The 13,970-nt window shown below is 44.7% G+C and overlaps 1 protein-coding gene across 6 annotated transcripts in view; it reads right to left on the bottom strand.

Annotated features, from left to right (window-relative positions):
- Positions 1-287: 287 nt before the first annotated feature.
- Positions 288-13,970, bottom strand: part of GALNT13 (polypeptide N-acetylgalactosaminyltransferase 13) — a 158,454-nt gene continuing 144,771 nt past the window's right edge. For 4 of the 6 annotated variants that reach the window (XR_008823691.1, XR_008823688.1, XR_008823689.1 and 1 more), the window contains exons 13-16: positions 10,539-10,568; positions 8,445-8,643; positions 4,497-4,536; positions 4,189-4,301 (exon numbers count right to left, since the gene is read on the bottom strand). Coding sequence is in view for 2 of the 6 variants with exons in the window: in XM_056350279.1 (XP_056206254.1) it covers positions 8,458-8,643; positions 10,539-10,568 (216 nt within the window). In the remaining 4 variants the exon portion in view is untranslated. Of the gene's footprint in view, positions 4,302-4,496; positions 4,537-8,444; positions 8,644-10,538; positions 10,569-13,970 lie in introns of all 6 variants that reach the window. The other 2 variants (XM_056350279.1, XM_056350280.1) reach the window with 2 other exon arrangements.

Below are 13,970 nucleotides of genomic sequence, written 5' to 3'. Positions count from 1 at the left end.
ACAGTGTTTTTCAGGGGATGTCCGGAAAATTGAGCCTTAAAGTCCAGCTGGGGAATAGCTGAGCACAGCTGTGCCAACCTGCCCAGCTGCAGTTCCCTACGCTCACCTCTCCATCACTCACACCACAGCTGGGACGGCTCCGCTGCCTATTCCTGACCTTGTATGTGCAAATAAAAGGTCTAAAAATATAGAGGTTTCATGGTTTGGGTTTTTTTAGCAGATAGCATCACTTTACCATCTAAAATATCAGTACATCTGGAAAAAGACAAACACACCAGAAGAAAACTAAACCAGTATATTTTAATTCTACAAAACTGTATAAATATTTAAATGTACAGCAAAGAGTACCAGTATGCCATTTCATAACCGTTACAACATTTAAAATGTGCAATTCTTTATCCACAATCTACTTTCATAACTCTAATTTAAATTTGTCTTCCCAGCACTTATTCAGGAGCTTTTGCAAGCACATCCTCCAAACTACCCACCTCAGTCTTTGGCTGCTTCGGTAAACACCTGAGCAGAATACCAACATTTTTCAAATAAACTGTGTATGATCTCAGGGTGCCGTGGGCTTTTGGCAAGGCACTGCTTTGCCGAGCTGTGCTGGATATGTGCTCATGGAGAAAAAAATAATAATAATAAAAAAATAAAAATACAAGGGGGGTGGCCACGTGTCGGAGCAATGAGTCTGGATGGACGTTATTACACGTTGGAGGGTAAGCATGGCCCATGGGAAGCCACAGAAGTGTTAAATCACATTGCTGGTGTTTGCTCAGTGCCGTCGGACCAGGTAGCGGCTCGTGGCGAGCAGCAGGTTACGCATGGTGTGGGCTCACCAGCTGTGCTCTGACCTTGCAAGGATCACCTGGCGCGAGGCTCTGCCCAGCACCCCCACGAGATGCAGCCCAAGGGCACAGGATCAGATGAGATCTCCCATTTCCAATAAAATAATAATAATAAAAAAAATCAGAACGTGGTTTTGCAGCTTTTCTTCAAAGCGCTATTTGTTCCTATCAGAGTGCAAGAACTCAATAAATCCTCCTGGCGACTGGGAAATAGGTATCGGCAGAGAAACCCATCTGGGTCGATTGATCCAACTGCCTATTTCAGTTCTGGGGTCGTACCTGGGTTCCCTGCCTCCATTCATCACCTGAAGGTACCAGGAGATCGAAAGGAACTTTTTACAGCATTTATGGTTCAACTTACTCTTCAAACCATTCGGTCTGCCAATGCCACCTAGCATTACAGCTCACTCCCATTTCATCCAAGCCAGTCTTAAAAAACAGGAGAACCAGCCACACTTTTACAGTGAAAACAACAAATACTCAGCACTTGTAGGAGTCTTTATATTTTAAACACATTTTGCAAATAGAAGTCAATCCTCCTGGCAACTTTCTGAGATATTGTATAAATGGGGAAACAGAGTCCAACCGATGCTTTTTGGCTGTGGTCTGTTTGTGGGTACTGAGCTTCAGACACTCACCAACAGAGGCAACCGAATGAGCTATTTTAAATTATTTTAGCCCAAATTGCTTGCCAAGGCAACACCTGAATTCAGCAGCAGGAGGAAGGGCAGGGACCCAAGCGCAGTAACTTACATTCATTTGCCAAACCCCATCATTTCCCACCTCTGATGCTGTATCTGCATTTAAGGCACCCTCACCATCACCACCGCACGCTCCACAGGTGAGGCTTCGTGTGAGATTCCTCTGCAATGAGACTCACGGGGCTTCTGTATCCTCACCGAGGGGGTAAATCCAGGATCCACCCTTCAAAGCCCATGGAAAAACTCACCATGACTGGAGTGAAACCGGTACTTCAGTGCTTTTTTTCTAGGTCTGAGCATAATTTCTAAATGGTGGGCCATCCTGCTAACACACAGAAGACCTAGAGCAATACTTCTGCTGCGGCTGTGAGGGATGCTTGCCCCTAAATAAGTACCATCCAACACAGGGCTCCTCCCTTCCTTCCCCCCCCAAGCAGGGACACAGCAGGGCAGGCACTAACCATACCCAAACACTGCAAGCTTCCTATCTTAGCCAAGGGATTACACACTTCATAGGAGTATTAACCTTTATAGTAATTCTAAAGAGAAATATCATTTTATTCATCTTTTTTTGAGATTGCACCTCAAAGCCCAGACAGCTGCATTTGCCATGACCCTCCAGCTGTGACGTCAAGAAGCCCCCGAACAGACGGCACCCCCAGCTACCCCCTCCTGAGGCTCCTGGATGCTGCAGGACCTTCCACAACACTCACTTCTGCAGGGACATGCAGAAGCCAAGTGCCTGCCCACACGACTTACCGGCACGAGTGGCTGTGCACGTGGTGAAAGCCCTTGCAAAGGAGAAGAAGAGACAATTTATTCATTTTTTTTCTGCACGGAGACTGGTGTCTAAATTTTTTCATGGTGTCTGCACGCTCTTTCTGTGAAGCAGCATTTCAGCCTTCTCCCGTTTCGCCAGCTTCTAAGCCATGTTGTGTTCCTCTGTGGCAAGCTGAAGCTGAGAACTGGAAGTGTTTGACCCCACTGAGCAGGGAGGCTGGACTAGATGAGCTTCCAATGTGAGTTAATCCGTGATACTCTAGCTCCCATGCATGCACAGCAATCACTTTTCCAATTTAATATCCTTCTATTTTTCATTTAATGATGTGTATCAAGAAAATATGGATGATCTATAAATTTATAATACATACATATATGACACTATTAATCCGTAACAACCAGAGCATTATACAGAAAATACCATAATTTTTAATGACCTAGTGCATAAACAGACCTTTTGAGGAGCTGTGAGTGAAATAATGGGAAACCATTTCACCACTTACCCGTGCTGGAATTACGCTGCGGCTGCTGCCCTGTGATTTAGCCCCCGTGGCCCCTCTCGGCAACGGGACGTTACAGACTATTGCCAAAACCCCTGCCCAACCCATCGTGCAACAGATGCATTTTGGGGAGTGCATGCTGCTGGGGTCACCAAAGGAAATGTCACCAGTACATATAGGAAATGTCACCCTTACGTACAGGACCCTTCCCCACACCCCACCACAGGCCTCAGTTCCTGCGATACCTCCGACACGACTGCGTGTCATCAGCACGTTTTTCATAACCATGCTAACAAAATGATTAAGCCACAAAATTATTAAAAATAAAAATAAGCATCTCTCATTGCTATCGAAGCAAGAACATCTGGGCCCAGAAGGCAGAGTCGATGCAGTTTTATCCTCTGTGCATCGGGGATCCAGGGATGAAGCTCTGGGCTGTGTCCTGGGTGGGATGCAGCTATGCACTAATGCTTAAGGGTAGCAGCTATGGATCAAGTTCAGACTGACTCACGGTCTCCAGTGGTCTCAGAGGGCCAGTGTGTGGTGCCTCCACCTGCAACCCCCCCGCAGCTGCCCCGGTGTCAGCCCCAGCCACTTCCCTTCCCACAGCCGAGGACAGTCTCGCCTGCGCTGGTCTGAGGTACCCACGTGCATCACTCCTGCTAAATGCCGCTGCTGTTTTTTGCTGTTGCCTCATTTGATTTAATTTCAATTTCTGAGTGCAGTCGTTGCTCAGTTTTGCTGCCTTTTCAAACAACAGGATCCTTTATGGTGTTTTTTTTTTGCCTGGCACAAACCACTAAGCTTTCCCTCTGTCTGGCAACATTGCTGCTCAGTGTGGTTATCCACCGAGTCCCACTCGACACGGGAGAACAGCAAATAATCCCACCACGTTGCCAAGGAAGACCAGCACCAACACATCCAGCTCAGGAGATGCCTGCCAGGACGGTTCCCACTGCCAGTTAGCATCATAAGGCATTTTATATCGGGTTACTTCTCCGCTGTGGTGTGTGACACACAGAAAACACTCTCCATCCCAACCTCTTTGATGTAGGGTTTAGAGAGGTTTCTCTGGAACCATTTTTGAAGCACGTTTGTGTTGGTAACAGCACGTTTTGATTTATAGACTCAGATGAGCTTCTTCTGAACAGTCCCAGGTTTCAAAGGGGCACATGGAGACCTGCCACATCAAAGACCGCCCCACACACACACTGTGGCTTTGCTCCGACAGCCGGTGTTTGGAGAGGGCTTCAGCACCACTGTCCTCAGCAAGGAGGAGGGGAGGAGGAGGAGCAGGACATCCTGGCCGAGGCAGCGGGTCTGCGCCGACTTCAGGCACCCAGGGTCATGTTGCGCAGCAGCCACTGCTGGGAACGGCTGTCACCGCACTCCCTCATGGTGGGAACCATCTTGTCCTCCTCTGACGGCTCATCCAGACACTGGTTGCTGTTGATGTGCCTCAGGGTGAGCTTCTGCAACAGAGAAGCACAAAAGTTGCAGCAAGATAATTAAGGCTGAAAATCAGTAAGCGCATTTTCAGTCTTATTTCAGTGTTATTCTAGTCACTACACAAGACACGGGACAGGTGCTCATCCCTGGGTACCACTCACACAGCTCTACGGGATGGCTACCATGACACCGGCCACTGCACGGGGTGCCCAGCTCACCTTCTCACACCTGGCCAGGCAACCTGGGGAGGGAGCGCCTCTGCTGAGCCCAGCAACAAACCCGTGCAACAGAAAAGTACAAAATAAGTGCAAGGAAATATTATTGTAAAGCAACAGGATTAAGGAGCTTAGTCTCCAACAACCTGAACGCATGTGCATTTCCAAGCAGGGCACTGTTAGCTCAGAAATAACTGCTGATGGAAATAAATCTGCTAAGTATTACACAAACAATGGCAACACACAGATGAAAATTCTTTTGTTTCCAATACATTTTTTCTTCTTTGGGACATCTGTTCCTTTCTGTTCCTACCACATGACACCGTATGTCTGAGGAATGGGAGGGTAGAAGGGGACAATAGGAAATAAAACTTATTTTGAAGAAAGAAATCATCTACTGTTTGAAAGCATTGGGAGAACATGTTCATGAAGAGATCAAGGTTAGTTAAACATGAAGCTGGTACTTAGATAAAACAAGACAGGCACCTTTGCAGCTGAGCAGCAGGTGATCTCTCCGTCACTCCTCCACGGTTCATCGGGGGGGTGGGGGGGTTTACACCCAAAATCACAGCAACTGAGCACACACCTGAAATGCCTTTGCCATATATGAAGTGTTGCATTTACCAATATACTATTTCTGAAAAGGTCTGAAAACGCAATGAAAACTGTATTATAGGCAAATCTGCCCGCGCACCTGTATACAGGTTAGGTCACCGCCGCGTGCCTGTGACGGTGGTGTAACCCACACGCTGAACCATGCGGGAGCCAGGGGAGCGCAGTGCTGCAGATCCCGCTACGGCGGTGGTCCCTGTAGAGCTGAGGATGCAGCTGGATCTGTGCTGGCAGGGCTGGGGCCCACGCCACTGGATGCCCCCCCCAGCCCAGCCCCCCTCGCTGCCTGGCCAGGGCTCCAGGCCTGGTGGGCAGTGGGGTTTGCTCCAGCCAAGCCCTGCCTGGCTCTGGCACGGCACGACGGCTACGCACCACGGCCAGCGATGGCTTTGCCCCTTCGATACCAGCTCAGCCCTTCCAAAGCAAACACCTGGGCTTGCTACAGCACCTACATCAGAAATTGATGATTTCAGCCTTTGTTTAGTTTGTCTCTCGGTGTTTTAAAGCTTGGCTCCTCTCCCCCACGGCTGTAAGGCCATGCCACAGGCTTGGCAGGGCAAACCCAGCATGAGCACCCATCTCCTACCGCAAGACCAAGAGCTCACAGGCTTCGGCTCCCTGCACAGACCCGCTCCTCTGTGTGCTGTTTGCTAAGGCAGAGAGAGGTCTGCTGCCTGCCGTGGGACACGTCCTGCGCCCGCCTCACCGCCCCATGGATCTCATGGACCCTCGCCTTCCATTCCTTTTAAAAACGGCCAGCAAGCTACACGGGTTGGTTCATGATCCAGGTACAGCTGTCCCAGGAGGTCTGAGCTGCTGTACAGCAGCTCCACAGGGATTATAACCCTGTATTTTATATATATATATACACACACTATATACTACATATATAGTGCATATATAATATATACACTATACTACATATATTATATAATGTACATATAATATATATACACACACTATATACTACATATATTATATAGTGTATATATATAATATATATACACTACACTACATATATTATATAATGTATATAGAATATATACACACTATATACTACATATATTATATAGTGTGCATATATATAATATATAGTGTATATAGTATATATATAAGGGAATCGGTGATTTCTGGACTGAGCTCTTGTTTGCAGATCCTCCGGTGGAGCAGAGACTGATTTGATGCCAAACACCATGCAAAGGACCAAACCGGGGAACAAACGGGGGAACAAAAATCCCGCAGCCTCCCGGCGAAGGGAGAAAGGCAGACTCCAGCCTGCGCCAGCACAGCCCGACCCGCAGCCTTGGAGCAGCAGCACTGCAGAACTCTCCCAGCCAGACAGCGGGTACCAGGGCGGTGGAGGCTGCTCGCTCCACTGCGCGCACCCATGACTACTGATACTACTATATCACCATATGAACAGCACTACTGTAATGCAAAGTTATGCAAATAAGGAGTCATTTTAGCAACTAATGCCTCTGATGCGGGCTCTGTGTACCTTCATATTAAAAAAAAAAAAAAAAGGCAACTATTGTCTGGTGTTTCAATTAAACTGCTGGGAAATGTTCACATGGCCAACAGACGACACAGTTTTACTACCCAAGCATATACCTGCACTATTGTGCTGCAGAATTTTACACCACAGTTCATACCCGATTGCCATTTCACATATTAACACTCCTAATTTGTATTATGAATATTCTTTCAACAGCTTGTCCCTAGAGATTTGCTCCTCAGTTTAAAACAAACTATTATGCAATTCTCGAAGAAAAGCCTGCAGATATTATAACAAATCACTGAGGGGCCATTTGATATGCATTCAATGATGAATATAAGGCATTTTTTCCTCTAATTATAAGAGGAAAGAATTAGTAGTGCTAACAGAAGTAGCTTGTTTACTAAATAGCACTGCTCAAAGCATCACTGATTCTTCACTTATATTGTTTTAAGTGCAATTAAGCTGCTATCATTTTCTACTATAACCAGAAATGCAAACAAGTCTATAAATGCTGCTGTTGCCTCCATCAGCTGTTCCCTTTTATTCAGTGTATAATTTTGTGCTAGATTACCATGTCATTGGGATTTTCAACCGTCTCATAATTTTTTTTTTTATTTCTGTGTGCTATCATTATTTATGCTATTATAAAAAAGGTCTCGTTTGCTTGGAAAACAATTAATTACTAGGCAATATGATATTCATACGAGCCAGCCTAAAATTTTTATTTTACTCAAACATGAGAACCCACGCATGGGTGCAGAGCTAGCTGCACAGACACGCAGATGCATGGGAGCAAGCTCTGTCGTTTCCCCGCTCAACAAATGTATGCAAATAACAGCTCTGATGAGTGAAGACTCTGAACACATTATGGCAAAGTGATGAAGCACAGATCCTTTCCTCCAGCACTGCTTTACTCTAGCGGGCATTCTAGAGATTGGCAATACCAGCAAAAGTCCTCGGCTTTAAAAAGTGACTTTTGTGAATGAAAGACACAAAAAAAGAAAAACAGCAAAATGTTGTTTCTAGCAGAAGAGGTACTCAGAAAATAAAAAACGCTGTTTCTTGAAGTAGCGTCTGCAGGGAGGGTCTGAGCAGGGCAGGACATGGCCCCATGGCCGTGCTGCCCATCATCAGTGGCAATGCACCGGCTGAAACGCCACATCACCCCCAAGACCCTGCCAGTGGCCGTCACGAGGGGTCTGCCACTAACGAGAGTCTCCCAGTTTCAACAGGATGCGTTTGGACGGGAAGGTAACACCACTTGGCTGGGGAGCAGGTAAGAAATGAGAGCAACTCCAGCTTGCACCCCTGGGCAGGTGCTGCCCCATCACTATCCCTTATATTGCCCAGCAAAACTGCCCGGGAGAGAACGGGAGCTGGCACAGGGTTTTGATTCCTTCAGTGATTAATACCTCAAAAATCATCTGCTGATGCTTTGAAATTCTCCTTGACTAATACCTTTAGGGTTGAATTACTTAAAACAGAGAATTTTCAAAATGAAATTTCAAAATTCTGAAAAATAATCATGCAATTGGCATTACATATGTGTCTCGGAATAGGGACCAAATCTTCAGCTATGACAAACAGTAATGATCGCATTGACATCAATAGATCAAGGCAGCTGAATTAATCCTAAATTAGGCATAAATAATGATAGCTAACAATAACTAATATTAAATAACAATAATGAACATTAAACATATATGCTACCATATATCCATATAATCATCTGAAAAAACAAGAAAGGAAATTCAGCTGAGTTTAATAGGCAGAAAATGGAAAAGCATTTTTCTGGGAATAGCTTGAACCGTTACATGCTGTATTTGCTTTTTAATACCAACCTCCAACTGTTTATTAAAGGAAATAGTCAGTGGGGCTGTAAAAAATCTTTCTAAAGACTTCCAGCCTGGTGTAGTTTCTTAGCATCCACATCTGCAAGGGGCTGCCATTGCAAACCTCCACAGTGGGACCATGGGTGCCATCCTCTATCCTGCTTAGTGTCAGGCAGGACTGCGTGATTATATGAAGAAATGTATGGGTCTGCGTGACAGAAAAACGGTAAAAGTAAATGAAACCAGCAAAGACAAAGACAAACAAAGGAAAAAGCAATAGACAGTTTGATTAAACAGCCACAGCAATGAACCAGATACAGCTAAGAGCACTCCTATGGGAATCACTAATGGCTAATTGCGCCTGTGAATGTTCTGGTGCCAAATTGTAGGCAAATTGTGCTAGCTTACACCCCCTTCCACGTACATAAATAGGCATAGTCATGAACTAAGCTTTAGCTTCACAAAAAATGTTCTCGCTGCTCTGCTCTGAGGGACTGGTCCACTTGAGACCTTTTGTGAATGAAAGACACCAGCAATGAGACCACATTGAGAAATGTAAATTCACTTTACATTTTGCAATTTAGACCCAAGTGTGCCTCTGAATCCTCCCCCTGCATTCATGCTGCCTAGTTGCAATCACCATTTCCCATTGCACAGCAAGGTTTGGGCAGGGACTGTGTTCCCACTGTAGTAACACCCTGTAATAATCATCCTGAAGCCTACTCTAGCATTACTAAATGAAAAATATAATGAATTAAACATTTCCCTATAAGAAGACAGGAATTTTTTGCCAACTATGATTTCAGACCTTCCTTTATCATGCCAATACCAGGCTGTCTGAGATGGAGGAGAGCTTTTATTTCCCTAAATTCTGCCTGAAGCTGCGGCAGCCAGCTGTTGGGATCACCGTGGGTGCCCAGGTCTGCTGCTGCCTGGGAGGCTGGGAATGCTCCGGCTGCTGCCCCCTCACCCTCTCCTGCTCTGTGGTTTTGGTTTCGTAAGGGAAAAAGTAACGTACATATAAAGAGGTCACTAAAAATATCAAAAATAAATGTCCTTATAATGTCACTTTGAGTAACCAGTGTGAGCATCAATGCTTGGGTTTGTTTCATTATGCATTATTGCTTCATGTTCACTTCTGTCTGCTATTCTTTTGAGGGAAAACAGAGGTACATAAATAAATTACTTTGAAATGTAACCATCTCTCTCTATTGCACATTTCTATTGTATTAAATGTCTAAATTTCTTTAGAATCTAAAGTAGATTCTTCACATGGGTATAAATAGTACTAAGCTGTGTAATTGGACCAGACTCTTTTCCCTGGCTCATGGGACAGCAAGTTTAACTTACAGCCACCAGCAAGGCTGCACTGACTTTGGAAATTCTATAGTAATGGAAGCAAGAGATCATTTGTCCCCTTCCCTCATTTTATTAAGCACCACTCTCTTAGAATTAATAAAAAACCCTGCAATATTTTCCCTACTCATTTTTTAAGATCCAGGTCCTTTCAAATACATAGTAACAAGGCTGCAATTTATCAGAATAGTCAGATTACCGGCCATATTTTTTTGTGGTAGAAGTTGGTAATAAGACTGCAATTTATAGGGATATTCAAAACTCAACCGTAAGCTCTTATGCTTTTAGTTCGACTATGCTAACTCCAGTTGGCCCCATAACTTTAAGAACAGCAACAGCCACAAAGCCTGCAATTGTTTGAAGGATGCAGACCAGCCAATGTGACACTGATGATGCAATATGTGGTTACATCAGTGGTGAACAGAAATGGAAAGGGATGCTGAAGTACACCCAAGAAGCAAGCCAGCTGTTCACTTTCATTGTGTCCACGTGCTCATGAGCTTCTCCCCCACCATTTTTTACACCGTATCTTGGGGAACGTGGCTTTTCTCTATCGATGTCTGTATAAAACACTGGCAGCCTGACACCGTATAGCAGCTACCTGAACAAACAAGTTTGGCACGTTGCAGTAGTATCTAGGGAAAGGCACTAAGGCACGTCACTTTTACACAGCACTGCTAGAGGGGCGAGCGAGAGATGCGCTATGCGGGGGGTTGGTACAGCACCTTCGGTCCTTACCAAACTTACCTCGAAGCTATATTCCCATTTACCAGCGTACTGATGGAAGGGGGGGAAAAAGGGAAACTGGCGTCAAACAGCGACTCAAGAAACATGTGAAGACCCTCAACTCTTTGTGAATTCAGAGTCAACAGCTTTGCATCGACACTGTGTTTAGTGACAAATAACAGTAATTACGCAAGATCAAATCCTGACATCGTTATTCATGCATGGGGAAATGAAATATTTTCTATCAGATGTGATGTACTTACAGCATTATTTTTTTTCCTGTGCTCACTTGTGTGTGTTATATATTAGAAGAGTTCATCACGCTTTAGACACTGAGATTTGCCTGATGTCAGAGGGACACGGGAGGAGTCTCCAGGTGGGCCAGTCCGAACCTGGACGCGCTCCACACAGCTTTCAACCTCAACTTGATGGATTTATTTGGCAGCCAAACACCAGCTTTATGCAATCCCTGCACAAATAGGTCCACCAACAGCAGTGCCCCCAAACGAGGGCAAACCAAATGAATGACTATTTGGCAGAACTGGGAAAACAGGTTTCATTAGACAAGCAAGATCGGAGCAACTCCAGCTCCAGCCCATCATAATTCCCAGGTCTTTTTCTGCTGATCTGCCACCTTGTTTCCCACCACCATTCCAAAGCAAACAGCACTTCTGCATTATAAATACGTTATAAAACACTTGCTGATTGGAAGCCTTTGAAAGCTGGGAAATTCTAACGTGGCATATCCCATTGCCATGGCTGATTTATAGAGCTGCCCTTGCGAGGTAATGGGCGGCTTGAGAAAGGGCCAGGAATCTTAATGTGCTGCTCAAGAAATAGGAAAGAAAAGCATTACAATTCAATAATGGGAAAAAAAAAAAAAAGAGGAAGGAATAAAAAAGAGAAGAAAAAAAGAGAAGGGAAAAAAAAGAGAAGGGAAAAAAAAAGAGAAGGGGAAAAAAAAGAGAAGAGAAAAAAGGATTTCCTGCCAAGATATACACACATTCAGAAAAAAATGTTTTCAAATGCTGTAAACTACTATTGCCTGAAGTATTAAAAGCCATTTTGCATTAGAAACAGAGAAAGCCACCCAGACTCGGGTACCCCTCCTAGAAACAGCTCCTTCGGCGATGGGCAGGCTGTAGCTCATTGCTGTTGTTGCTCCTGGTGACAGCAGGTTTCTTTATTTAGTGTTCCCTTAAACCCAGACTATACCATCAGCATGTTGTGCCTATAAGCGCTTCTTTTTTAAACTATATAAATATGAATATCAATATTGGGCTTCTTTTTTTCTTCTACAGGTATCATGAAAAGTAATTTACCCCACTGGGTTAAGGAAAAGACACAGCTCAGTGAAAACTGCCGTGCAGGAGGCAGCGATGGACTAAAAGGTTTAGGCGACCCTGTGGGGCCAGCCCTGGCAGCCCCAGAGCCGCAGCCGCTGTGTGTCACCTCTCAGTCAAGTTGAAAACCAGAATTGTGGAACAATCTCTTTGAACAACAACAAAAAAAATCACTTCTTGATTGCAAGTGGCTTTGGTTTAACACTGACTTCCATTTTATGTGGGTATTAAAAGAGAATGCGTTATCTGATTCTTTTAATTCAGGGCTTTGCAAAAAAAATATAAAAATTCTACTTGCTTTTTAAGCTTGATGTAAATATTGTCCATATGGCAGATTAAATAAGCAAGCAAAGCTCGCACAAAGTGACTCGAAAAGCTTTTCTTCTTACACCGACTCTCCACTATTCTTTTCTACATTATTTTATAGCTGCACCCATCACTCAGGCTGGGCACCGCCACGCTGCTGCCACGGCACGTGCACCCTGCCCGCGGCTGGGACAGCTCACTTGAAATCCGCCGTGCCCCAACCGCCACGGCAGCCCAGCCCCCTCCTCCCAGCCAGACCGGTCGCGCTCCGGCTCTGTTCTCCCACTCAGCAGAGGGTTCACACCACTACATTTTAAGGGTTTTTTTTGGAGAAAGATGGAAGAATAGCACAGCACTCTGACGGTTCACCGAGGTATGTGACTTCCCAATAATCCCTGCAAATACCAACTTAAATGTTTGCTTTCTTCAAGGTAAGAGCATCATTTGGGAGCTGTAACGCTCCCTTCCGTGCTGGGTAATTTATCTACCTTTTCTAATTTTTAAAACCATGTCATTTTCCTCAGTGATACGAACTGTGGCAATCTGCTAATATATAGTATCTCCTTAGTCACAACTGCTTTTGCTCAATAAAAAAAGTATTTAAAGACATTTCTGTGGTGTTTTGTTTGGTTTTTCCAAAAGCTGTACAAACCCTGACAAGTACTACAGTATTTATATGACCTATCAAGACACCACCATCATTTTAACTCTACAGGACATGATGCAAACTACTCTGTTCCCACTCAATAACTGCTGACATGCAGTGACCAACTGATTTATCTCAGTTATCAGCTGATTTATCTCAGTTATCAACTGATTTATCTCAATTAGCAGTTATCCAACAGGTTCATGACAATTTTATGCCATACAATTCACACAAGTGTCCTTTTTTTATGATATTAGACACTTTGGAAAATCCAGCTACACACCCACCCATACGTCTGACTTACTCATCCCTAAGAGCAGATCCTCTGACCAAGGATAATACAAACCCACACTTCAGAGGGAAGAGCAAAACCCATGCTTCCAGCCGCCCGGGAGCCCAGGAATCCCGGTCACTGCTGGAAATGTTACTTCTCCCTCCAATGCTGAAAACCAGGTGAAGTTCAGCACAGAAGTGTAACACCTCTTGGCTGTGCCCATACCTCCTCCCATGGTTTTTGGGGGTTTTCTTTAGGAAAAAAAAAAAAAATTGAGATTAATCAAAAAAATTACTTTAGAATGGCTTCCCGCATATGAAAACCAGGTCTCTTCCTAGTTTATTTGACTCTTCCCAAGGTAAGGGTAGCCACAGGGCTACAGTGACCATCTCTGCAAACTCTTTTGTATTTCCCAGTATTTTAATCCTACTTCATTCCCCTCGGGATCTCTTCCTCGCCCTCTTTCTATTTGTGTCACTTGTTGCACTACAAGAGCTCAGGGCATCTAGCACCCCTGAAGGCAAAGGCCCAGGGCACAAGCTGGGGTTGATATCTAAACTCCCTCAGCTCGGCCACTGCAGCTCAGTTTTGGACCCAAAATGAAAAATGTCTTGTCCTCTCCTCCGGTAAACCGTTCGCTGCTCTGACAGACCGGCTGGTACCTTCTCATCGCCATTTACTTCCAGGGTTTCAAGTTAACTTGCACCTCAAGTGCAAGTAAAAATGTATTAATAATTGTAAGTGTTAAAAGCATTTCACACAAATTCAGAGAACTTGGGTATGATAAAATGGGAAAAGGGCCTTTCTGAATATCCTGCTTCAAACCAAACAGATCTCATACTCCCACAAATAAGTATGAAAGCATTTGAGTTACCTTTCTTATT

The sequence above is a fragment of the Falco biarmicus genome, chromosome 8 (assembly GCF_023638135.1).
Source record: "Falco biarmicus isolate bFalBia1 chromosome 8, bFalBia1.pri, whole genome shotgun sequence".
NCBI lineage: Eukaryota > Metazoa > Chordata > Aves > Falconiformes > Falconidae > Falco > Falco biarmicus.
The sequence above is the reverse complement of the archived record's forward strand: the minus strand, read 5'-3'. Positions and strand labels throughout refer to the sequence as shown.